General features: G+C 44.9%; 1 protein-coding gene across 3 annotated transcripts in view; it reads right to left on the bottom strand.

Moving 5' to 3' along the window:
* Window positions 1-1472: 1472 nt before the first annotated feature.
* AMOT (angiomotin) overlaps window positions 1473-25642 on the bottom strand; it is a 65075-nt gene continuing 40905 nt past the window's right edge. For all 3 annotated transcript variants that reach the window (XM_078065440.1, XM_078065441.1, XM_078065442.1), the window contains 6 exons: window positions 17778-17927; window positions 16623-16813; window positions 8278-8400; window positions 7291-7523; window positions 5565-6221; window positions 1473-5201 (listed from right to left, as the gene is read on the bottom strand). In XM_078065440.1, the coding sequence (XP_077921566.1) occupies window positions 5104-5201; window positions 5565-6221; window positions 7291-7523; window positions 8278-8400; window positions 16623-16813; window positions 17778-17927 (1452 nt within the window). In that variant the 3' untranslated portion in view covers window positions 1473-5103. The remainder of the gene's footprint in view (window positions 5202-5564; window positions 6222-7290; window positions 7524-8277; window positions 8401-16622; window positions 16814-17777; window positions 17928-25642) is intronic.

Genomic DNA, 25642 nt, shown 5'->3' with positions numbered 1-25642 from the left:
ATTTGACAGAGACACAGTGAGAGAGGAAACACAAGCAGGGGGAGTGAGAGAGGGAGAATCAGGCTTCCCACGGAGCGGGGAGCCTGATGCAGGGCTCGATCCCAGGACCCCAGAACCACGACCTGAGCAGAAGGCAGACGCTTAACGACTGAGCCACCCAGGCACCATCTAAACCACACACTTTTTTCCTCCCATAAAAACCTCCCTGCAGGAGAAGAGGGAGATGATGAAGGTGGGAAGCAGCAGGTGTTTTTTTTTTTTTTCTGCAACTGTGTAACTCATATAGCCTCACAGTAGGGGAGGCCCACCGCAAGGGGAGATGAAGTGCTCACACAGATGATCAGATCAGTTATAATACCAGCTAATAGCTACAAAGCTCCTGCAAGGCAATCTCAGTCACTTTTGAAGGAACACTGTTTTTCTCTCCCTATAAATGACTGTTCATTAAGAACTGGGCACAATATACTTCTGAAAGAAATGCTTCACAGAGCTTTGTAAGGTGTGGTTGAGGGCGCCTGCGTGGCTCAGTTGGTTAAGCATCTGCCTTCCGCTCAGGTCGTGATCCCAGGCTCCTGGGATCTAGCCCCACATGGGCCGCCCTGCTCGGCGGGCAGCCTGCTTCTCCCTCTCCCCCCGCCCCTCTCTCTCAAATAAATAAATAAATAAAATCTTATAAAAAGCTGTGGTTGACTTAATGCCATCTTCGTCCTGAAAAAGAGGAGTGGGCTTTCATACCTCGTGTGAGTTTCCAACACACTCATCCTACATATGGAGGGAATGTAGGCCGACTTCATCATAACGAATCAAACTTAGAGTCTCATGAAGTCTATCGCCTCTTCCCATCCATTTTGCAACACCCATCCAGCCAATTTCACTGTAAAAAGTGTCATTTCAAAGCCCGTGGGGGGCTCTTACCCTCCCCAGTCAGGGTGGGACCCAGTGGTAAACGGGAGGTGCAGGGAGGGCAGTGTGAAGGCGGCTTTAACATTTTCGGTGAAAAAAAGCCAACTTGTTTGCGGTTTTGATTTGCTTTTAATAACAAGCTCCTTCAACCAAAACTGATGAATTGGCATAAGAACAAGGGTACAAAAGAAACATCAAGGGGGCCTTCCAAATTGCTAACTAAAGGATGAATTCTCTGCTTTGGGTGGCCATCATTTTATCCCTCGGAAACAGGAGATAAAAAGATGCAAAGCTTTTAATATATGCTGCCTGAATATAGAAAGGAACCAATTAGAGCATGTGGCCTTTGGTGTTGTCTTAATACTTTATAATCACATTCCATACTTTAAGCAAATGCAAATTGTCTTGCGCGCTGCCCTTGAAAGGCAATTTCACTGCATACTAAATTCGAAGTAATCACCGATACAGTGTAAATAAAGCCTCTGTTGGGTAAACACCAAAGCATTTTCCACGCGGCACTGCATTTTAAAATAGCTAACTTTATTGTCAGTGAAAAGATAGGCACAAAGTGGATTCAAACCTGCTTAACTTTATTGGAACTAGCTCAGTCGATTACAGAATGGGGTCTCAATCATTACGGAGCCACATACATTCCAAACAGAAGGTGCTTCTTCTCTAGCCATCTGCCAACGCCAGCTATCCATTTTATAAACACATGCCATTAATCACAAGGGAGGCCAGAAGGAGGTTTGATGATTCCATGTAACCCATCGTTGCTACTGGGAAAAAATAAACAAACTCCCACCACTTGTCCTACTGATGATGACTGACACTTGGGAGATCTCTTTCCAAGGATCATGGCGGGCTGAAATGGATGGCAATTAGCCCATAGCTGATGCCTTCCTTTGAAAATATGTTCAGGAAAAATGCACACATTTGAAGTAACCCATTCCATATGTGAAATGAGCAATTGAGATAACAGGAGATTGTATGGCTAACAGACATGAAAATATCATTTATAAAAGTTAGTCCATATGTATGCACTTTAAGCTGCCGCATTATGAGTGTTTAGGCTGTTCATAAAAAGTAGTCTGCACAGTCGGTTTGTTCGTTTTCCAACTGTTGTACCCACCCAACTGCGTAACAAGAGAACACTTGGTGTTTCCTACGGCAGATGATGGCAGGTATTTCAGGTTCCTGCTATGCTGTCATCCTGAAGCTCGAAAGCAGCATGGAAAATAAATCCTTCATTGAAACAACAATCCAGATACATGATTTTAAAAGAATATTCAAGCTACTTTTATTTAATAAAAAATCATTAATAGGAGTTTTATATCAAGTAAAGTTCATTCTAATGAAGTTTTTCTGTACATGGGACATTGGGGTACAACTGACTTAAAAGGTCCCCAGAGACCACCAGGCAGTACACGTTTAAGACAACAAGGTCACCCTCCTGTCCTGAGGTGCCGGTAAAATGCATAGATAAGTGGGAGTCCAGAAAGATCCCCCAAATGTTTCATATCCACACAACTGTGGAAAGGTGACTAACTTGACGTTCCTCCCATAAACCTGAAATTTTAAAAGGACACCTAGTAGAGATTTTCTGAAAAGGCTGAATCTACCTTCTTCGTAAACATAATACACTGACATGGACTTCTTCCATCCCTTAGATGTACGATGTTACTTTAGCAAATTACCTGGGAGTAAAAACTGAGCCAAAAAGGACTGCCTCTGGTGTGAGGGGGCAGAGATGCGGCAGAAAGTTCAAGGTAGCACTCAGCCAAGAACTTCTTCCTTTCCCAAAAATACATGAGTCTAAAGAGATGGCTGCCACACAGTGTGGAATGTATGACATTTGTCACCTTACAGAATGTGATTAAAATCATGGCTCCCAGAGCTAGCAAAAATTCTGGCAATGTGTTATAACCACAAAAGGAGTAGATGAAAGGTTTCAATTTATTTGGATTTATTTATTTGGCTAGAAAGTAGCAGTCCCGAAGTTCGCTACTTGTGGCTTCTACTAGTTCAGGACTTTCCCCCTTATGACTAAAGGGTAGCATGAACGAGGATTAACACAACTGCGCTTTTAATTTCTATTTGGGATTCACTTGATGACCGAAGACTAATGCGTAGGATGATCACTTCATTACTGAAATGGCAAGACTGGCTGAAAATCACATCACTCTCCCTCTTGTCTCTCCCTCTGCCCCACCGAATGATTCCTCTGGAAGAGAATTAGGAATGGCGCAAAAGTACTGTTAAATAGGCCGCCATTCCTGTGGTCACAGAAGAACCCTGTAAGATGATCTGAGACAGCCAATCCCATAGCAACAGAAGAAGAGAGGTCGATTTCTTCGGGGGGAGTTTCATGTGACTCAGTGTTGAAATGAGGACCAGGACAGGGAAGACCTTGCAAAAGGCACTGCAGGAGAGGCAAGGTAGGAAATCAGAACCCTGGATAAACTATTACTCAAGCCAGGGACGTTTTACAAAATCCGTATGCCCTGGTCCGTGAAGATGCCTTTCCTTAAAACGAGGCTTGCTGTAGATAAGGGTTTCCTGAAAGAAGCATGGTAATTCGGCAAAATGGAAAGCTGTGTTGTGTGATCTTGAAAAAGTCCCGTAACCTCTCCGGGTCTCAGATGCCTCATCACTCAACTGAGGGGGTAGTTCTCTACTGCTACAGCTCCTTCCAGCCACTATGCCTCACAACGTAATATAGCAGGCCTACTCTTCTATTAATCTGGTTTCTAACTAACACATCCCCGAACTTCTACCCCCCACCCTTACCTAACACCCCCCCACTCCCCTCACCCTCCCATACCCCTGAAACCTGATCTTAATGACATTGTCTGTGGATCTGTCACCTTAATGAAGGGCAGAGAGGTGACACAGAGCAGGGACCCGTGGCAAAAAGCAGTCCTTTTGTGTCCCTGGAGGCAGCCCCATGGCAAAGCTTGGAGCCCTGGCCTCCTTGGTCCCTGTCCACATGCGCATTTCCTGCTGCTCTCCAAAGGTATTCCGAGATGGAGTCACTGGCAGCGAGAAGGGGTAACTAAGGGTACACCGCAGCGCCCCTCTCCCCCCGGCTGCAGCATAGTACTTTGGGCTTCTGATGCTATTCCCTTGGAGGTGATAGTCAACGATGCCTTTTAAGACGTATGCTAAGAATCGGGGAAAACAAAAGGAGTTATTTCCAAGTAGCCACCAGAAAGTCAAAGCATTCGGCCCGTCACCGAAAATGCTTCCTCGTTTTGCCAACGATTGGAAATTTGAGACTGGTGACACAGCCAGTGAGTTTGTGCTGGAGAAGAAATAAACACTAAGCAGATTGGTCTCAGGAAAGGCAAGCGAGCTGTGTTCGTGGCCACACACAGCACCTCATGCAACTCTCCGTCAAGGCCTCTGATGGTCTAACTCCCTAAGAAAGAGGAAGTTGCCCATCACACAGCTAATTTACTCTCCTAGCATCTGAAAGCAATATATTAATTATCCAAATGCATAAATTACTCCAGAGTATATATATGAATGTATGAACCTCCACGAGGGAACCAAAAGAATCCACTTCCAAAGCACCACTGAAATGAAGATAAACACAATCTCCTGGCACAGGGCAGCTGGGAAATTGGGAAGGAAAATTAGCTCCAGCACCCTTCCACACCCCAATATTCCCTGCCTTTTCTCCAGCTTACACAGCTCCCGAAACTATTCCCTTTTGTGAGCCCGAGACGAGAGCTCTCTCTCTCTGGATGCTGTCTAGATGGTAAGTATACAAAACAGCACACGTGCAAATTCTCTCCGACTTCCCACTTCTGAACTACATGTTACACACTGTCTTCCAAACGTACTGTGCTCTTCAATCGAAATGATCTGGAATATGGAAATGCGAAATAAAATTACGCACGTTGAAAACATTCATGTATATCCAGCTATCAACAGTCCAAGGATTTGTATAAATCCACACAATAAACTTTAGAGCACATTCTGATTAATCGGTCTTTAGAGGTACTCTCTAAGTGTGTACCAGAGTAGACTGGAGTTTGTATGGTATTACTTAAGTACTACATCGTTTCAATAAAAAGTCCCTTTAAAAAACATCCCCCCCCAACCCTTGTCCTCACCCTCAAAATAAGAACAAACAAAAGGGAAAAATGATTAAAAGCACTCTCGCTGATAAACTGCAGCTCTCGAACACGCTGTTTAGATGAGATATTCCACCATCTCCGCATCAGGCTCTTGTCCCAGGATCTGAATGGGAGCTTTTCTTTCCAGAGTATTGGAGTGGAAAACAGGGCCATCTAAATGGAAACAGGGGGTTAGAAAGCACTCAGGCACAAGGTAAAGATGCAGATTCCTAGAAATCGACAGCTTGGGAGCCATGAAGCCGATGGCGGATGGAGACTTGCCCGCCCGCCACCCCCTCCCCTTGTTCACCTGAGCATTTACTTCTACTGGAAGAATGGCCTTGGCTCATCCCTGTTCCCATCCTGGTGTCCCAAGGAGCCATTGACAGACTCTGCCCTTGTGTCTTGTGATGGCTCCCCTTTAGCACACGACCAGCTCTGGCCAAATGACCAACAGTGTCTACGCAGCAGCGTGCCAACAAACAACCTGTAATTGAGGGCAGAGCCCAAAACTGCCCCGGCATGGAGAATCATTACCTGTCTTATCCGGACTGCAGGTCAAACTTGGTACAGACAAACGACGCGACCCAGAACCGGCAGCTGGACTTGCAGAAGCCTCAGCCGGAGCCACAGCCGGAGCTGGAGCTGGAGCTGGAGGAGCAGCCGCAGCCGGAGCTGGACTTGGCGCTTGAGTCTGAGCCGGAGCCGAAGCCTGAGACGCTGTCGGAGCCGGAGCCGGAGCCGGAGCAGCTGGAGCAACCTGAACAGCCGCGGCGGGAGCAACAGCAGCCGCCGCCGCGGCAACGGCAGAGGCCGCGGCTGGAAGCTGAGCAGCGGCGGCTGGAGAAACGGCAGCAGCGAGAGCAGCAGCAGCAGCAGCAGTTGCCGGAGATGGGGCGGCGGCGGCGGCGGCGGCGGCGGCTGGAGCGGCGGCTCCCATGGTGGTGCTGTTGGTGGCAGCGGCGGCGCTGTTGGCGGCAGCGTTGGCAGTGATGGCGGCGGCAGCGGCCGGCGCGGGAACCGAGACTGGAGCGACAGCTGCGGTTTTGCTCGGTTCGGTTCCCCGTTCCGTTTGGGTGCTGCAGTCTCGGCTGCCTGTCTTGGAGTGAGCCGAGAGCAGGGGAGTGGACGGCGGCACCGGCGACGGTGTGGAAGGGACAGACTCAGCGCGGTAGTCTCCACCCAGGAGAATACCTAGGAGGCAAAGAGGGAAAAGAGGTGAGAGAGGTACAGGCTCTTCAAACGCAGACCTCTGGTTGCCTCTTCTTCCTTGCAGGAGGTTCAGGAGAAACTTCCCCTGTGCCTCCAGAGAGCCCAGGAATCGGTTGGGCAGGCACCGTCCCTCCTGGTCCTCGTTCTCTAGCCCAGCACAAGGTATGAAACCTTGAAGTGTCCTGCGAATCTGTTGTGACTCCTTTTTCCGATGGCGACTGACCTCCAAGGAGCTTTCAGAATGCTTCTACTTGGTTCCACTTATTGCCAACATCATCCGCTACCGGATGGCTGGAAAAGGATTGGGGGAAGAAGTCTGTGGTCACGGATGAGTGTCATGGTAATTGTGCAACCTAAGGTTCTAATCAGGACCGTGATCCCCAGAATACCTCCTCTACCCAAAAGGACGCTGCAAGTCAGAGGGCCAAGAAAGGTATTCGAAGCAACAAAAAGACCTAAAATTAAAATACAAAGGGGGCTCTCGCAGGCTCTGAAAATGTGCCTCGTGATATCCACGATATTTCTGGGCTTTTGATCCGAGGGGAAGGAATGGACAGGAATGGAATGAAAAAGTACACTCAGTTCTCATCTCAGAACATTCTGGTAACAAAACCCTGCCACCCAGCTCCATTCAGCTCAACTAGAACTCTGAGTCCTCCTATTCCATGGGGGCAAAGAACAGAGAAAAATCTGGAAGTCTGACATTTTGACTGACGTGGAGGTCACGTGGGCTCTGGACAAAGACAAAAGGTCTCACATGGCAAGGCCAGATCTGAGAATTTTTTTTAAAGGAAACTGAAGTTGTCTTCCTTCCCACCCAAACAGAACTCAGAATTCTTATCTTCTGAGGCCTTGGCTTCAACCAGTGTTCTCTCAGTGAGACGTCAAGAGTGTGGAGGAGCTCCTCTCAGGAGAACAGAAACCCAACCTGGTATATCATCCTCTCTCTAGATTCCGGACCCTCACTCCTTTTCCTTGCCGAGTGGCACATATCTAAGTCGGGGCTCCCTTTAAACACGTCACTCGCATCTTCTTTATTTACTGTCATTACCTAGGCTCCCCTTCCAATTCTTGTCATCCCGCTTCTCCTCCATGATGGGGGTGCCGGTCAGGGCGGAAGAATGTGAGAGCAAGCCTGACCCGGCGTTGGAAATGGACATCAGAGACTTTGCGGGTCGCATGGATGACAGCTGCTCTGTCTTACTCGGCTCCTTCCGGGAACGTTGCTGGAGTACTTTGATCATGGCATCCTTCTCAATGATCTGGGCATGGAGGGTCTTAATCCTAGGAGCCAAAGACAGAGAACGTATAAAAACGTTGTCGCCACCTCCATGTTCTGGTCTCACGGCCTGCTTGGACTTGAGCTTCCAGTATCTTTTCGACTGAGGAGTGGTTTAGTTATTTCTGGGGTGTAAAGCAAGGGGCGGTATGCTACGTTTCTTAAAATGCCTTTCTCCACGCCCAGATGAGTAGAGCAGAGCATCCAGGAGTTGTTGCTTAAACCTCAGGAGGCCAAAGTAAGGTCATGGTGGAAAAGAAGGCTGTAGATGAGAGAGTAGACTGATGTAGTGGGTGCCGAAGTGAGGAATCGGAGTCAATGGAACGATGTATTTAGTGAGAAGATGAGAACTACGAATGGGCCACAACTGCAGCTAATAAGTAAATGATCATGAGTTTATTAAGAGGTATCAGGGGCCCTACGTCCAAGTTGGAATGGATATTCTCTTACTGTGCACTCTGCTGTATCACAGGGTTGAAGTCCAATGCTAGAAAGAATACCCCAGAGTGCAAATGCCAGCAATACAGTTCTGGCCGAGGGAAGATGGAAAGCAATTACCAAGGCCAATGGGGAAAGCAAGGTAAAGGTCATTGCATTTCAAATCCCAAGTAACAGGCTGGCAGGGGTGCAGGGGTCGGGGGAAGCTGCATTATCGGGTTTCCCGGTTGTGAATGAAGATGCCGCCTGCCCTTCCCTTCTGACCTATCTGGTCTTGATACCTTCTTCTCAGATCTACCAGGGTCCAGATCAGTATTTTACCTGCCCTCCATGTCAAGGCAGCGCTTGTTGGCCATCAAGATTTCTTCCTCCTCTTTCTGGATGCGAGCTTCCAGGGCCGTGTCATAGCTGGTGTTGGGAGAGTGGCTGATAACTGTTGTGTCCCTGGAAGGAAGATGGCAGTGATGATGATGACAAGGCAGCAAAACCAACGAATCCTATCGTCTCCCTCCCAAGTCAAAGGTATTGCTGGAAGACAGTCAAACTCATTAGGAATGGCTGGTTTCTGGATGACTTATTGAAAAGAACCTCCAAGGGGCGCCTGGGTGGCTCAGTCGTTAGGTGTCTGCCTTTGGCTCGGGTCATGATCCCAGGGTCCTGGGATTGAGCCCCGCATCGGGCTCCCTGCTTAGCGGGGAGTCTGCTTCTCCCTCTCCCCCTGCTTGTGTTCCCTCTCTGGCAATATCTCTCTCTGTCAAATAAATAAATAAAATCTTAAAAAAAAAAAGAACCTCCAAGATAGGAAGGTGCAGCTTTCAGAGCTAGAAGAGGTTTTTGGCATGAGTACAGTTGCAAAAGTCGACGAGGGATTCTACGAGAGGTGCACAGGCTTGCCTTCAGGACTAGACAGACGGCCTCCCAAAGCCTTCTGGCAGAGTCCCTTCGAGGTTTTAGATCATGGCCAGGTAATAGGAAGATATTTATATTTCCACTTTATATTATTATTTATATTACACATAAGATAGTACCGACTTCCACTTTATTCTCATGACAGTTATAAACGGGAAAAGGCTAGACTTTGCTGAAAGACAGAGAATGTACTACTAGACAGCTCTTGCTATAGATGTAGAACAACTACACTGACTGCTAGACACAAACTATAGGCACGTCAACAGTGAAGGTCAGATAGAGCACGCGAGCTGAGTGAGAAGCAGGGCCTTTGAATCAGTGCCACTTCATTCCTATCTGACCTACATCAGAAACATTCTAGTGCCAAATCGAAAAGTCTCTTCCCCAACTACAAGACTGTTCTCTTGCCAGAGTCCCAACTGCACGAGGCACCATCCTGTTTCATTTGAAAGTGTCTCAGGCCATTAACTCAAAGACTAATTAATAAGTAGTAAAGTGTGTGTGTGTGTGTGTGTGTGTGTGAGAGAGAGAGAGAGAGAGAGAGAAGGAGAAGGAGAGGAGGAGGAGGACGTGGTGCTGGGGAGAGGGTCTAGCCCATGGGTGGCTGATGTCTAAACAGCACAAGTCAAAGATATATGGGAATCCTATATCGTCCTGATAAATGAGGTCATGCATCTTTCTTTAGTTTATTTAGAACTAGTGGTAGAAAAAAGAGGGAAAGGAATGAAGAAAACTGGATCTTCCTTGAATCACTTGGAGAGAAAAAAAAGGGATTAGGAAGAATATTGATGTAATTATATGGGTCTTCAAGGAAAGCCAACAATAGACCAAGAAAACAATGAACTGGCACAGCTTCATTATACTTCCTTTGAGAACGAGGATCTGTGGGAGAATTTTCTGCTGGCAGCTAGCTGTGTTCTCTTAGCTTAGAGATTGTGACCAGTGCAGATGGGAAGGAAAGGGCAGGGGAATGAAGAGGCAGAGAATTGGTATTAAAGTTAGGGAAATTGGGTGAGTTTCTACAAAACTACTGTTCCCCCAAATGCTTGCACTTTTATATGCAAGGCTGAAACAATGTATTTGAGTGGTGAAATAATTGGGAGAGCAAGAAGGACGAGGACTGCAGTGGCTCTCATCAGTTGCTAAATTCGAAATATTTTAGCATCTCAGAATTCCACACTTGGCTCTGGTGAGTTCACCTGCTTCCGGTCCTACCGGGAATGGCTCTTGTGTTCCAAGGTACCCAAGGGGAAATGGCATTGTGTAATGTCTGACTATAGACCACACCAGGGTCAAATCCCACTTTCCCAAGTACTCTGCCACTAACAAATGGTATGAGCTCAGGAAATCAGTTAACTCCTCTAAAGCTCAGTCTCCTCATATGCAAGATAGAAATCATCATCATAACCCTTATCTCGTGGCATTCTGGGGGGATGACGTCAAAGTATGCACGTAAAAGACACAGTGCCAGACACCGGCCCTGTAAAAACACTCAACAAAGTTACCTGTTATTTAAGAAAGAAAAGTACCTAGGTGGAAGGAGGGTAATAAACAAGAGAGGATGACTTTAGAGAATTCCAGCTCTGGGATTCTATCGCGGAGCCAATTCCTGCAGGGCACAGTTCCAAGGGGATGGCTGCTTCAGAGCCAGGCCTCTCTAAAGAGTGCACGGTGTCTATGGACACTGGGGACACGAGCGTACGGTTTGTCACTGGGGGAGCCGGGCCACTTTCGTTGCATAAAAGACCATTTCGGGGACTCAGAGCCCTGCCAGCTAATTGATATGGACACTGTGAGCTCCTAAGGAATGGAGCCTGAAAATGTGGGGCGCTTAGTGAATTCCTACAGAGCTGCCAGGACGGCCTTCAACATCAATCTTCCTTCTAGAAGACTGGGGCTACTAAGCCAATGGCTCAGGCAAAAGCAAGCAAGCACAGTGTTGGAAGGAGCAACGTGACCTAACTTCCAATACTCCGAGATGACCCTTAGGCACATCTGGAGTGAGCTGCTGGCTTGAAAACACCACCTGTGTACTCCAAAATGTAGATCCCTGAATTTGACATCCTACATCTAAATTCTTTTTTTTTTTTTAAAGATTTTTATTTTATTTATTTGCGAGAGAGAGAATGAGAGACAGAGAGCACGAGAGGGAGGAGGGTCAGAGGGAGAAGCAGACTCCCCACTGAGGAGGGAGCCCGATGCGGGACTCGATCCTGGGACTCCAGGATCATGACCTGAGCTGAAGGCAGTCGCTTAACCGACTGAGCCACCCAGGCGCCCCTACATCTAAATTCTTAAGTAAAGGAGTTTCTGGCGACTCTCCCCCTCCGGTCATCTCTCTCCTTCCTTTGTCCGATGAAGTTATCCCCATCACACTGCTTACACTGCTTTCTCGAATGTCACCCCTGATTTCCTCATTAAAACATCTAGTGTTTTGAACTTTTAAACTTCAAATCCGTCTTTTCCTATCGGTAGCATCTGTTTGTTTATTTAATATGTGAACTCGACCGTGAGTGGAGCACTGTGTTTGAAGTTACTGCGATGCTAAAAAGTGGCTAGACATGCATAAGACTAGTCCCTGATGGCAGGAGACTTGCAAGGCGAGGCACACACACACAAAAAAGACAGGTAAATAATTAATTATTACAGAAGCAAGTCTGAATTTTCTTCCAATAGGCACTGAAAATCATTAGAGCTTTTTGAAGGGAGTGAAATGATCCAAGCTGTGCCTTAGAAAGACAGCATTATCTCTGGCCGAAATACGATGGGGGGTTGCGGGGAGAATACACTGGACTTGGGCAAAGCAGTCAGAAGGGTTATTGTAATAATCCCAGCCAGAGATACTGAAATCATGAACCAATGCAACAGCAGGGGGAATGGAACAGACCATAGGAGGCAACTTGGAGACTGTTTAAATGTGGCTGTTGGAGAGAGGGAAGAATGCACGAGAACTTTGTTGTTTCTAAGTCAAATGACTAGAAAAGATGGCACACCACTCATTTTCTGCGCTAGGAAAGTAAGGAGAGATCTTTGGGAAAGCATTATAATGGGTCTTGATTTTAGTTACATCAGGGTTAACATCTTACGAATAGCCATATGACAATATCCAAGTTGTTGACAAGTCTAACTTTAATCTAAGGGATGTCAGACTTACTATTTGAAGCTGTAACAGAGAACAAGATAAGTAAGACAGAAGGTAGAACGAAGAGACAGCTGAGGACGGAAACTGAGGAAAGCCTACCGAGAAGGAACAGGTAGGCATGTATAATGTGTGTGAGCAGCTTCTAATTTCTGCTTTCCCCTTCCTTCCTTCTTTCCCAGATTTACATCACCCAAAATAAAAACAAAACATTGCACGTTTGAAGAAGGTTAACAACCTACTTCAGGAAATGCAAACTTGTAAATGGCATGGCTGATCGGGTTTGTCACCTTTTTATATCCTTTTGCTGCTATTCAGAAATCTATTCACCATTTGTGAACTTCAATCTGCATTGACAAATCCGTTCTTCTAGGATGAACTACTCGGTAATAATTTCCCTCATCTATATTAAGCATCTAGAGAATCTCTAGGAGCACAACAACATGGAGTTATAATCTGGGCCATATTATTGTAATTATTTATAGTATTTTTTTAAAAAATTTACTTATTTGAGAGAGAGAGAGAGAGCATGAGAGAGGGGAGGGTCAGAGGGAGAAGCAGACTCCCCGCGGAGCAGGAAGCCCGATGTGGGACTCGATCCTGGGACTCCAGGATCACGACCTGAGCTGAAGGCAATTGCTTAACCAACTGAGCCACCCAGGCACCCCTATTTATAGTATTTTTAAGAGACTAAATAATAAGCCTCAAATAGTACCTCTTGAACAGTTCATAATCCCTATTACACCATCTTGAAATCATCGTATCTGGGGCGCCTGGGTGGCTCAGTTGCGAAGCGTCTGCCTTCGGCTCAGGTCATGGTCCTGGGGTCCTGGGATCGAGCCCCGCATTGGGCTCCTTGCTCGCTGGGAAGCCTGCTTCTCCCTCTCCCACTCCCCCTGCTTGTGTTCCTGCTCTCGCTGTCTCTCTCTCTGTCAAATAAATAAAATCTTTAAAAAAAAACGGAAAAAAAAAAAAAAAAGAAATCATTGTATCTGGGAAGCAGCAGAGGATAGTGGTGGAGGTGTCAAAATGTCATTTTCAATCCCAGTTCTTCTTCTTAGTAACTGTGTGTGATCTTGGACAAATTATTTAACCTGTCTTTGCTTCAGTTTCCTCATCTGTACAATAGATAATAATACTTCTCTCAAAGAATTATTGGGAGGATAAGCAATAATTGTAAAGTACTTAGCAGAGTACCTTATATAGAAAAGACTACATGTGGGCACCTGGGTGGCTCAGTTGGTTAAGCGACTGCCTTCGGCTCAGGTCATGATCCCGGAGTCCCGGGATCGAGTCCCACATCGGGCTTCCTGCTCCGTGGGGAGTCTGCTTCTCCCTCTGACACTACCCCCTCTTGTGCTCTCTCTCACCCTCTCTCTCAAATAAATAAATAAAATCTTAAAAAAAAAAAAGAAAAGACTACATGTGATTTCTTGCATTGACCACTTTCCCTTTGACAAGGGGTGCTTCGTAGAACATAGAATTCAAGTGCTAACAGGGGTATAAATTGATCACCTAATAGGTTTTCTCACCTGAGAAAAGACAGTTATCTGTTATTATATTCAAATCTGTATTTTATTATTCACAATGGCCAAAAAAGGGAAACAATCCAAATATCCATCATCAAGTGAATGGATAAGCACCTGTGGTATGACCCAAACTATGGAACACTACTCAGCAGCGAAAAGAAATAAAATACTGATACATGCATCAGCTTGTACAAATCTCAAAATGATGACGCCAGGTGAAGGAAATCAAACATAAAGAGTATACACTATATGAGTCCTTTTATACAACATTCTAGAAAAGGCAAAACTATAATGACCAAAAAACAGATGAACTGTTGTCTGGGGCCAGGTGGGGGAGGAAGGGATCAAGTTGAAGGGGCACAAGAGCACTTTAGAATGTGTCCTCTATCTTGACTGTGGTGGCGGCTCCATTACTGTATACACCTGCCAACGTGCATCAACCCATACACTTGAACTAGGCGTTTTCTTGATATGTAAATAATACCTTAATTGAAAAGATTCTACAACTACCATTGATACCACCCAAGCAACATCTCCTAAATGTGCAACCTGTTCTCTCCCTATGAGATATTACACTGGGAATATATTAAAGTTTGAGATACTAGCAGAATACACAGGAACCAAGCAGGTCATTAAAATGTGGCACTAGATTTAGGGATTTTGTTATAGAGTTAGCAATCATTTCCCTCTCTTTCACTTCTCTTCTCCTTCCTTCCTTTTTACTTCTTTCTCTCCTTCCTTACTCAAATACATGTTGAGCACATTCTATCTTCAGCCAATACCCTAGGCACTTAAAAATTATTTAGAAAGAAAACAATGTAAAGCTTTTACCACAGAAAGGGGCAAAGAGCAGAACCTTGGTCAAAGTTTTAGGGCTGAGAGAAGACAGAATGGACAGAAAAGGAATGGCAAGAGATGTTGGAAGGGAAGGTGGAAAAGCTCACAGGTTCTGAAAGAAAGTTTTCTGAATGTTCCCTTCCAAATTTGAAATCTCACTGAGGAAGGAGGAAAAGGAAACTAGTCTCTGTGGCCAAGCCTAAGAGGCATTGTCTTTGAAAAAAATAGTATAGTCCTGGAAATAGAAGGTTCTGGAGGAATTGCCTAGTCCAATTTTCTCATTTTGCAGGAATTTGAACACAATCTCTCAATTTCTCCTGTGGGCTGGATTAATAGGCATGCAAAAAGTATACAGTCCCGATACACGATGCTTGCCTGAGGAACTAACATAATGTATTTCTACTAGGTGGAAACTCGCTGCTTTTTATCATATGAAATGATAAGCATGCACATTTTACTAAAAACAGTGATTCCATGGAAACTTTCTACCTGGGATTTAAAAGAATTTGACTTAAATCTACCTTACAGAAGGCAACAGATGCTGGAAAGAAATCTGTCTGAAAGGGGTTTTCCCCCAGTACTCAAAACTTTCCAGGGAGGAAGGAAGGGGGGGTCGTTTCTTTATACAAGGATCCCGGGGACAACGTTCTAGCTTTCCTGCCTTTCCTGACCTGAAGTCTATTCTGGAGTCAGTTTTAGCATCGAACGTCCCAGCACCGAGAACCTTGGCTGTCCAACATTTTCTCACACGGCACACCTTCACGAGCGGTATCTGTCTCGGTTTCTGTGCAATGATAATAGAAATCGTCCTGCATCTCCTTTACAGATTTAGGGTTGCCTGAATAACCTTTGTGAAATAAGCACAGGCCACAGGTGTTTCTCTTGGGAGGTAGCAGCCAAAATGACACTTAATTGTGCTTCTAATCTGCCTACAAACTTCCCGACCATCTTCGAGAGCAGCTGGGGCTTCCGCACACTCTGCTACCACCCTGGCATGTACTGAGCACACCGTTTGCAGAAAACGAAGACAGGTAAGCTTAAGCCCATGAGGACCTCAAAATCGGGGCAGAGGCGATTCCAATCCATTTAAGGTTTATAGAGGATACCTGGAGATGGGCGGAGTGTGTTAGAGAAACGTAAGATATCTTCCTGGAGAACTGGGAGTAGGTTTTCAAACCACCAGCCCAGCTCTTCAGCACTGCCTTCCCTCTGATTTGGCATGAGAAGGAATCACAGATAAAATGTATTCGCCAGCCCCTCCGCACAGCACACACATCCCAGCCTGCACTCTGGCAAGCGTTTCCAGATTCCTCCAGCTTACCATGTTTAGGAGAACATTAAAAACAGCACTGTGGTTCTTAATAACTTTCTGCGTAGAGACTCTATGGCCTCTCTCAGATACCTAACTGCAGACCCAGGCTCTGTCCATCTCTCCAACAAGCCAGGCCATCTCCTGATTCAAATTTAGTTTTTGCTGTTGTTTCTTTCTTTCTTTTCCAACTCTCGATTCTGAACAGCGGCAAGACAGCCAGACAAGGTAAGAGCACAGTTTCCTCCAAAGACCAATGTTTAATGTTTTCACGTGAAAGGGGCAAGGAGGCAAAAAAAAAAAAAAAAAAAAAAAAAAAAATCCTCCTGCCACTTTCTCTCCCTGACCAAATGGAATGTGACCGTTTCCATGTGATGCACTCATGGCCGCAGAGAATGTGGCCTTCAAATATAGACCTGCTCAAAGGGCAGGGATGGATCCATGTTGACCACAGCCTTTGGCATACCTGGGGTGAGCCAGAGCTATCAAATGGCGGCACCACTCCTGAGTGACATTTAATTTCTGAGTGGCATTTCTCTGGCGAGGCCTCCACTCCAGTCCCGGGGCTCAACAAAGAAAGCTAGACACGTGGCTGCAAGAAGCCGTGGCTCTGGTGAAAAGAGGTGCGCGAACGTTCAGTTGATCCCACCTGCAATGTTTCTGGCTCCCGAGGAAAGCCGAGCTAGGATTCCAGTAAGTTCATAAGTCAACATTAATTTTCAAATTCTTGACCCTCTGCCCTCACAGTCCCTGCTTCACCAGATGAAAGAAAACACATTTAAGCAGAAATTGGGGAGGGGGGGCGGGGAAGAGCATTACAGGAAAAACAAGAAAAAACACTGAAAAATCTTTTCATCAGTCACCTTTCTGTTCTGCCCCCCCCCGCGCCCCTCCCCCTCCCCCTGGGCCCTTCAAGCAGTGACTCTGGCCGCCAGCTCCTTACCTCTGAGCAGCTACGGTCGCGGCAGCATCTAGAGCGAAATGTCTCATCACATTCTCCTCCAAATACTTCTGCTCCCACTTAGTCATATCGGCTTCCAGGGCCAGGATCCTCTCCTCCTTCTCACGGAGGAGCTCCATCAACGCCGTGGCATTGTATTCGGAAACGTTGGTGGGCTGAGAGTTGCCCTGGCGCTGGTTGGGGAGATGAGGGAGACCCCTCAGGTTAGTGCAAGAAGCGTGGTGGCCGAGTCCCGTTCGAAGAGCCCCCCATTCTTGGAGAGGATTACTGCCCCAGCCACTTCAGTTTGGATTCTGATTCAGAAGCAAAGGAAATTCAGATTTCCTCCTAAGGCCCGGGACTCTCAACTTTGGGCTTGAATAGGAGACTCCTTTGATCAGGAAAGAAGCTTGTCATATCCGACGGTCATGCTGCTCAGAAAGCGGATCGGTGGCTGAAAAAAAAATCGCTATCCCTGCCTGCCAGCATGGTACACAACAGAAAGGGACATTAAAAATCTAGGATTTGGGCCCTACCTTGCTCCTAACTTGTTGTGTGGCCTTAAGTGAGTCATGCAACCTTTTCTGAATCTTGATTTTCTCCCATCTAAAAATGAGGAGGGGTACGGGGCGCCTGGGTGGCTCTGTCGGTTAAGTGGCTACCTTCGGATCAGGTCATGATCCCAGGGTCCTGGGATCGAGCCCCACGTCAGGCTCCCTGCTCAGTGGGAGTCTGCTTCTCCCTCTCCCTCTGCCTGCTGCTCCCCCTGCTTGTGCTCTCTCTGTCAGATAGATAAATAAAATCTTTTTAAACAAATAAATAAATAAAAATGAGGACAGGCATGGTCAGATGATTCTAAAGACCACATCCAATTCTAAAATGTCTAAGAGTCTATTTGCACAGCATCTTCACTTCTTACAGGGTCTACTGCTCATCTGAAGATAATAGGCAAGGGATAATAGGCATTAAGGATTTTGCTGGGACAGGAAGCTAAGGAAGCCGACTTCGTCTTTACCATGAGGAGGCAGTCTGGAAGTAAGGTCGGGTGGGACGGAAGACCGAAAAGATGAGCCAAAGTGCGGTTTTTGTCTTCACGTCAGACACCAAATGAAGCATAACCAAACCAGGAACGATCTCATTTTCTTAAGTTCTCCATACCTGCTGAATCCTGAGGGACTCCAGTTCCCTCTCTAGCCGTGTCCGGAGACGATGCTCCAACTGCTCGCGTTTTTCACATGCTGCCTGGAGCTGTACAAGGGCTTGCTGCATCTTCTCCACCTTATCCACATACACCTGCTTCTTTTTCAGCTGAAATTCCAGGGTGGGAGAGTTGCAAGATGGAACAAAAGAGAACAAAGGGGTCAGTTATGCAGCCCCCAAATCCAGCCTTGTGTTTAGATCTCTTTCTGTCCAGCTCCAAAAAAAAAAAAAAAAAAGAATGAATGGCAAGAAGGTCCTTCGTGATGAGTGGTATGCTGCCTTGTATTTAGCATACAGAGAATGTGACGAGGAAGAGGAATTAGGAGCTCCCTTTTATTTTTGCTTCTTTCCCCACCTCTCTGTCTTCCCCAGACCTATTTCCATCAGTGGAGTCTGTCTTAGATGGCAAGCTTTTAAAATTATTAAAACAATAATCCTGATGGGAAGGTCCTCACCTCTGCTCTTCTTCACTCTAAACTGGAATACTCTGGGGGCAGCGATATCTTATTTTGGTCATTAGAGTAGAGAAATTCTAAAAAAAATAAAATGGGGGCTCTCCAGGGAGAAAACCTTAATTTGGTATGGAAGGAAACCTACCCCCCCACCCCGCCACATAGGTGTCTCCTCTCCAAGCGACAGAGAATGGGTGCTGAAGGTACAAGGAAGCCAGAATTGTCTTTTTGAAGCCCGCGGTCCTTGTAATTACCCAATATGGGCATTGCTGCTCTCTTGGACAGTTTCTGCTTCTCAAAAGTGAAGCTACCATACAATGGTTTTAGAGTTTTTAATCTCCTCATTGACTAGCACTGCCCCACTAGATATTTATTAAAAAAACACAGGTTATTTGCAATTTCTGCCTCAGTCATGAGCCTGAGTGGGTAACAGTGGGCCATAATTTCTCAACTTTATTCTGGGACCTTTAAAGATATCTAAAGACTCGAACTAATGAGTCGAATCTAAGACAAAATGAGTCAAACACGATTCTTCCTCTTTCCAAGCCTATGAGCCATAACTAAAAGCAAAGGGGGAAGCAGGTTGGGACTAAGAAACTGAGTTCTTTGTATCCTTGTAATTCATAAGCTAAATCCTCGCTCCAGTGGAATGGAGGAATGAGGAGGATCTCGGGGCTCTTTACAGAAGGCGTACACCGCCCCAACACTTAAGAAGACAGGGTTAAATGCAGCCTTCCCAGCTTGTTAGTCAACAAAGAGGTTCTGCTTTCCATCATATTTGTGGGGTGCCTCTTGCTAATAAAATCAACCCATGGACTCTTTCTCAAGCAGAAATTCCTCCAAGCCGGTCACATCTGTCACTATCATTTTCATGGAAGCTGAGGTTAGGGATACTTTCACTATTAAGATCCAAATCAAAATATTATTGATAACCTTGTCAAAAGGAAATTGAAGAATTCAGCTCAACTCTAACTTTTCAACAAATTCCCAAGCCCTTGAGCTACCTAGGCAGAGAGTTGCAACGTTAGACGTTACCCAATGTTCCCGCCTTGCTCACCCCCATTTAGCTGGGACCAAGCCAGCAGGACCAACCCGTGACTCCCCCATTGCAGAAACCAGGTAACTTCTTAATGGTAATGAGTCCAAATCACTGCTGTCTAGAAGGTCCAGTCAGACAGCAAAAGCCTGTGCTGAACTGTCCTTGTCTTATATCTGTCTTCTCCCCAAATCAGAATTGCTAAACTTTATCTAGGTTGCAGAAAACCTATCTTATATTTTCCCACTAGACCTGTGGTATGCTTTGCCTAGGTGACTGAGAAAAGAAAACTTAAAAATTTTTTTGCCTATACTTTCTTTCATTCCAAGACCTAGTTCAATTTAGCCTTGTAAACCGGTTGAGGTGAGCTGGAAGTCTACATGTTTTTATCTACTCGACCTTTCCCTAGGAAATAAAACAGACCATAATCACCATTCTCTTTCTCTCAGTAAGCTTACACTTTTCTTTCCTGGGATGGGTGACTATTTGTAACAACACTGACTAGGGCAATGAAGACTGTTAGGCCATGGATGTTTCTGCCTTCCTATTTGCTAAGCTTTGAATAACTGGAGAGCAGGGAATATTCTCTATCTTCACCTTTTAGGTTCTATAATCCTCATGAGCTATTTAAAGGTGAATGCATTTATTTGTGAATCACTCTGAAAATCCTAAGGGAGCAGTGCAATGTTAATGCAGAGGATGTTAACTATAATTACTCAGGCTTACAGCAGTTATACTTAAAGGCAATTAAAGTGAGCATGCAGTTCTTGCCTTGATGGTAAAGTACTCTGGTGTAAGCACAGAGAACTGAAAAAGCAGCAGTCCAGGGCTAGGTGGATATCTCCATGTCCTCCCTTTCTTGAGAAAGGAAACCTTAACATCTTAGCAAAAGCATCTCCAGCAGCAGGAGTCACTGAGCCAACCCTCTGGAAGGGAAAAGCAACAAAGGCCCAGGGACCTTTCTGAGTTGGCTGAAGACAGGCATGCAGGTCAGACAACATCCACAAAACAGGCCGAGAGAAGTCCAATTATGCTTTGTCACTGGGATGATTATACATAAGGTACCAGGACCACTGCTGCTGGCATAATTCTCCTCCTATGTCTTTTACAAGAAGAACGAGGATAGCCCACCCATAAATACCAGGGTCACCTAGTAAATGCTTAATCCCTAGATAACTTATGACAGAAAAGGACAGCTCTAGGATGCTACCAATGCGAGACCCTATAGATGAAATCAACAGGTCAGCTATATTCTAAGTTATGTACTCTTATGTTTTCTAGAGCTCATCTTTCTTCCTACCTACCTTCCTTCCTTCCTTCCTTCCTTCCTTCCTTCCTTCCTTCCTTCTTTCTTTCTTTCTCTCTCTCTCTCTTTCTTTCTTTCAGAGAGGGAGGAGAAGGGGCAGAGGGAGAAAGAGAATGTTAAGCAGGATCCATGCCCAGCGAGGAGCCCGACACAGGGCTCAATCTAATGACCCTGAGATCATGACCTGAGCAAAAATCAAGAGTCGGATGCTCAACTGACTGAGCCACCCAGATGCCCCTAGATCTCATCTATATTTAGAAAGGACCAAAGGTCTATATGGTTTATTAATTCCTCTACTATCATTATATGCTTCACTTTTACCTTCCTCATGATAAATCCCCTTTTCTTTTCTGACTCACCTCTGTATACTTATCTCCTGTGCTAAGCTCCTCAAATGTTAGATCGGTAATGAGGACATTCTGGGTCCCCAGCTTCACCTTCCAATGTCATCAGAAATGTCAGTGGTTCCTTCTTAGGTAAAGAGAGAGGCCACATAGTAAAGCGGTTATGGTTATGAGCTTTGGCCTCAGACTGAGTTCAAATCCTGGTTCTCCCACTCACTAGTTATGCAACCTTAGGTAAGACACAATCTCTCTGAGCTTCCATTTATTCATTCATCAACAACATGGAGATGATGATGATGTGATATATCTCTATAAGAATCAAATGAGATAACACATGAAGTGCTTAGTAGACCACCCAGGACAAAAAGTACTGTTCTTTTTTTTAAAGAAAAAGTTAATGCCAAATCACACATGCTCTAATCCTTTCAACTTGGAACATTCATGCCAGATAGCCTTGATATGGTTTTCATTATTTCAATCTCTCATTATCACATTAGTGTCTAATTAAGACAAACCAAACAGACAAATAACAACAAAGAGAGAAACAGATTGATAAATACAGAGAACAAACTGGCGGTTGCCAAAGGGGAGAGGAGTGGGGGAATGGGCAAAACGGGTGAAGGGGATTAAGAGGTACAAACTTCCAGTTATAAAATAAGTAAGTCATGGGGATGAAAAGCACGGCATAAAGAATGTAGCCAATAATATTGTAATACACTTATCATGGTGAGCATTTTATCATGGACATAATTGTTGAATCACTGTGTTGTACACCTCCAACTAATATTATATGTCAACTATACTTAAAGATAAAAAAAACGTAAAGACATTAAAAATACAGCCATTTTCCCCTAGGAAGATGTATAAAACTAAGCCTTGGGGCAGTTGGGTGGCTCAGTCGGTTAAGCGTCTGACTGTTGATTTTAGCTGGGGTCATGATCTCATGGTCGTGAGATCGAGCCCCATGTTGGGCTCCACACTGGGCGCTGAGCCTGATTAAGATTCTCTCTCTCTCCCTTTGCCCCCCCCCCACAAAAAAACTAAGCCTCAAACACTTCATATGACAGAGCTTCAGATATCTTTATAGGACAAGGCCATTCATTGGCGGTACAATTAAAAGCAAGCACTAAGTTGCTGCAAGGACACCATCTTTGCTCCAAATGACCTGATTTTGGGGGCACCTCCACTTTATGAGAAATAAATACTTTACTTATGGTCAACGGTACTGTTGAAAGAGCCGTAGGCAGAGCTCATTCCCCACCACACGCACGCACACACACCATCAGATATTTCTACTTGACAACAAATGAAAGGTAAAGGAACAAAGTAGTAACCAGGAGACTTGGATTCTAGCCCTAGCTCTGCTACTGATGGTAATTTGCTTCCCTGTTTTCGGCCTCAGAGTCCCCATTTGTTAAAAATGAGGACGGTTGGGGCGCCTGGGTGGCTCAGTCGTTAAGCGTCTGCCTTCGGCTCAGGTCATGATCCCAGGGTCCTGGGATTGAGCCCCGCATCGGGCTCTCTGCTCAGCAGGAGGCCTGCTTCTCCCTCTCCCACTCCCCCTGCTTGTGTTCCCCCTCTCTCTGTCTGTCAAAAAAAAAAAAAATGAGGAGGGTTTTAGGAGTCAGCCAAGCAAACTGGTCAGCAGCAGGCCAAATCCATTCATCCCCATCCACGTCTATACTGGTTATAGATGCCTTCCGGCTAGAGTGGCAGAGCTGAGCAGGCCTATGGTCTACAAAGCTGAAACTATTTACTATCTGGTCCTTTGTAGATAAAATGCCAGACCCTGGAGTGATTTTCAAACTGTTCTGTGAAGTGCTTCAGAGGCCACTATGGTGCGTACGTTATATCAGATGGCTTCTCTTTTTTATGTGTTTTATATATTAGGGTTCTGCATAAAATTTAATTTCCAAAAAAGATTACTACATTTATACTATATTACCTCACTCCATCATCTTTCATACTTAACTCTTCAGCATGGTTAAATAATTTAAGGTTCCTGAGGACCCCATGGCATTTCACGCCTCATTGCCTTTGGGTGTGGCATTCTCTCTCTTAGGAGAGGACCACTGACCAGTAGGTTTTAAGAAGTTAAAAAAAAAAAAAGCTACATAGGCTAGATAGACAGTCTCAGTTGGTCTCTGATAGTCTTTCAATTCACAGGTATTTTATGGATCTGCTCTTCCCCTTTTCACCTCCAACACTGACCAATAACTAAGAAAGGAGGCAAAATGAAATCCTAGAATTCTGTATGGGCACATTCTTGGAGGTAAAAACAAAATAGAAGTTGTGCCTCAGTTTGTGTGTATGTACATGTAGAAGACAGAACATATAACGTGTGTACTCTCCATAGGATCCTAGATGATTTGTTTTTCTATGTCTTCAGTATTCATGGAAGTGAAAGTTCACTTGAAAAGTTTCTAAAGCCAAGGTGGTGGCTCAGGTCTAGAGACGAGTACCCATGCACCTCCACAAGAAGCCAAGTAAATCCATCATTTAAACCAAATTCCCTCCGGATATTCAGTGAATAGGGGAAATCATTCTATCCATTCAAGTTTTCTTACCAAAGGCCAATTTTCAAAAACTTGTCAAAGCTTCCCTTCCCTTGCTTTTTTTTTTAATTCTATGTTCTCCTAACGTGGTTCCTTAAATCACTCTTACTTTCTGTCTTGATACTTTAGACCCACCTTCCCTTCCAACCCCATCCCTACCTCTTGCTATACCACAAAGGTCTAATCTACGATAGTTTATTCTTTTGCATCTGTACCAATGGTTCTTAACCGGGGGCTATTTCTCCCCCAGGGATCATGCAGTAATGTGTGGCAACGTTTACAGCTAGGGGTAGGTTGCTACCAGCTTCTTGTAGGTAGAAACCAGGTAGACTGCTAAACATCCCACAGTGCACAAGACAGCCTCCTCTATTACTACCAGTGAAGAACTATCTGGCCCCAAATGCCAATAATATTGAGATCGAGAATCCTTGATCTACACTTCAGGACTACTGGAGATCTCATTCATGCCACACTTTCAACAGCTGCTTATATTCACATTTTAATGTTATCATGCTCTCTTTAGTCACAGACCCCTAGCTGAGTGCAAGACTTCTCACTCTGACACTTAATGTGTCCCGGACTGCTTTCATCATTCTCCAAAAGGCTATCCTTTTGATAGTTCAGTCATTATCATCACTTACTCTATTTTTCAGTCTCAAAATCTTGAAATTATTGTTCTTCCCTCCTTCCTCTGTCCACCATACCCAATCTCTCACTATTACTATGTGTTAATTTTAACATATCTCATATTCTTTTGTTTCCTTATATTTTCATGGCCCACATAGTTTTTTTCTTTAAAGATTTATTTATTTACTTTAGAGAGAGAGAGCACGAGTGGGAGGGGCAGAAGGAGAGGGAGAGAGAATCTCATGCAGACTCCACGCTGACCATGGAGCCTGATGCCGGGCTTTATCCTACGGCCCTGGGACCACAACCCAAGCCGCAACCAAGAGTCAGATGCTCAACTGACTGTGCCACCCAGGTGCCCCTTTGGCCTACACAGTTTTAAGTCCTAATTTCACAACTAAGTTATTATAATAATAACCTAGCAGATCTCCTTACTTTCAGTTGCCCTCTCCCATCTACACATAAGCACATGTACGCACAGACACACACGCACAATCAGTCCATCCTATATATGGTGGCTGTAACAGACTTCTTCAAGTAGTACATTATGGCACTGCTTTATTTAAGAACAAAGCAATCTGCTGCTAGCATATCCATTCCAGTAGTACTGATTAGGTACCTACTATATCCAAGGCACCTGTATACCTCCTCTCTCACTTCGTTAGGTCAGAGCTCTTCTCTCTCATCCATATCTCAAGCTACTTGATGCTTTTCATTTCATCTCCAGTCTGCTCTCACACTGTCCCCTGTCCAGTCTAGATATGGCTCTTAAAAATGTTTTTATCAAAATGTTGCTGCCTCCTACTGCCTTAAAATTCAACCAGGCCTACCCTGCAAATACTCAATCTTTGTAGTAATCTGATCACTTCTTCCTCTTTCTTTCTTTCTTTCTTTTTCTTTCTTTCTTTCTTTCTTTTTCTTTCTTTCTTTCCTTCCTTCCTTCCTTCCTTCCTTTCTTTCTTTCTTTCTTTCTTTCTTTCCTTCCTTTCTTTCTTTCTTTCCTTCTTTCTTTCTTTTTCTTTCGTCTGATCATTTTTTCACCCCTCCTCACCATATCACTAATCTCTCCAGGAGTTTTTCCTTTACTAATCTTATCTGACCCTGATTGCTGCTTTTCTCAAAAGCCTCTCATAATGTGTACTCTACTAGCAGTCATTGTAAAAGATTTTATTCATGTGTGGATTCATTCATTCATTCAACAGATATTTACTGAATGCTTATCATATGTCAGACCCTATTCTACATCGGAGAGCAGTAGTGATATAATGGGAAGCAAGACAAAGTCCCTGCCCCATTGGAGAGCAGTATCCCATAAGCCCCATAAGAGCAGGGACGTTCTACTCCTTTGCATCTCTCTGAGATTCTAGTTCTAGTTCATTGTTCACTACCCTCTTGGTAACCAGTTAATATTAATTAGCTGTCAAATAGAAGAATAAAAATGAGCATAGCATATCTTAGCTATAACACTACAAATATATGAACAATAAACACATACATTCATCA

Source organism: Halichoerus grypus, chromosome X (genome assembly GCF_964656455.1).
Source record: "Halichoerus grypus chromosome X, mHalGry1.hap1.1, whole genome shotgun sequence".
In the NCBI taxonomy this organism is placed as follows: Eukaryota; Metazoa; Chordata; class Mammalia; order Carnivora; family Phocidae; genus Halichoerus; species Halichoerus grypus.
Note: the sequence above shows the minus strand (reverse complement) of the source record. Positions and strands in the feature narration are given on the sequence as shown.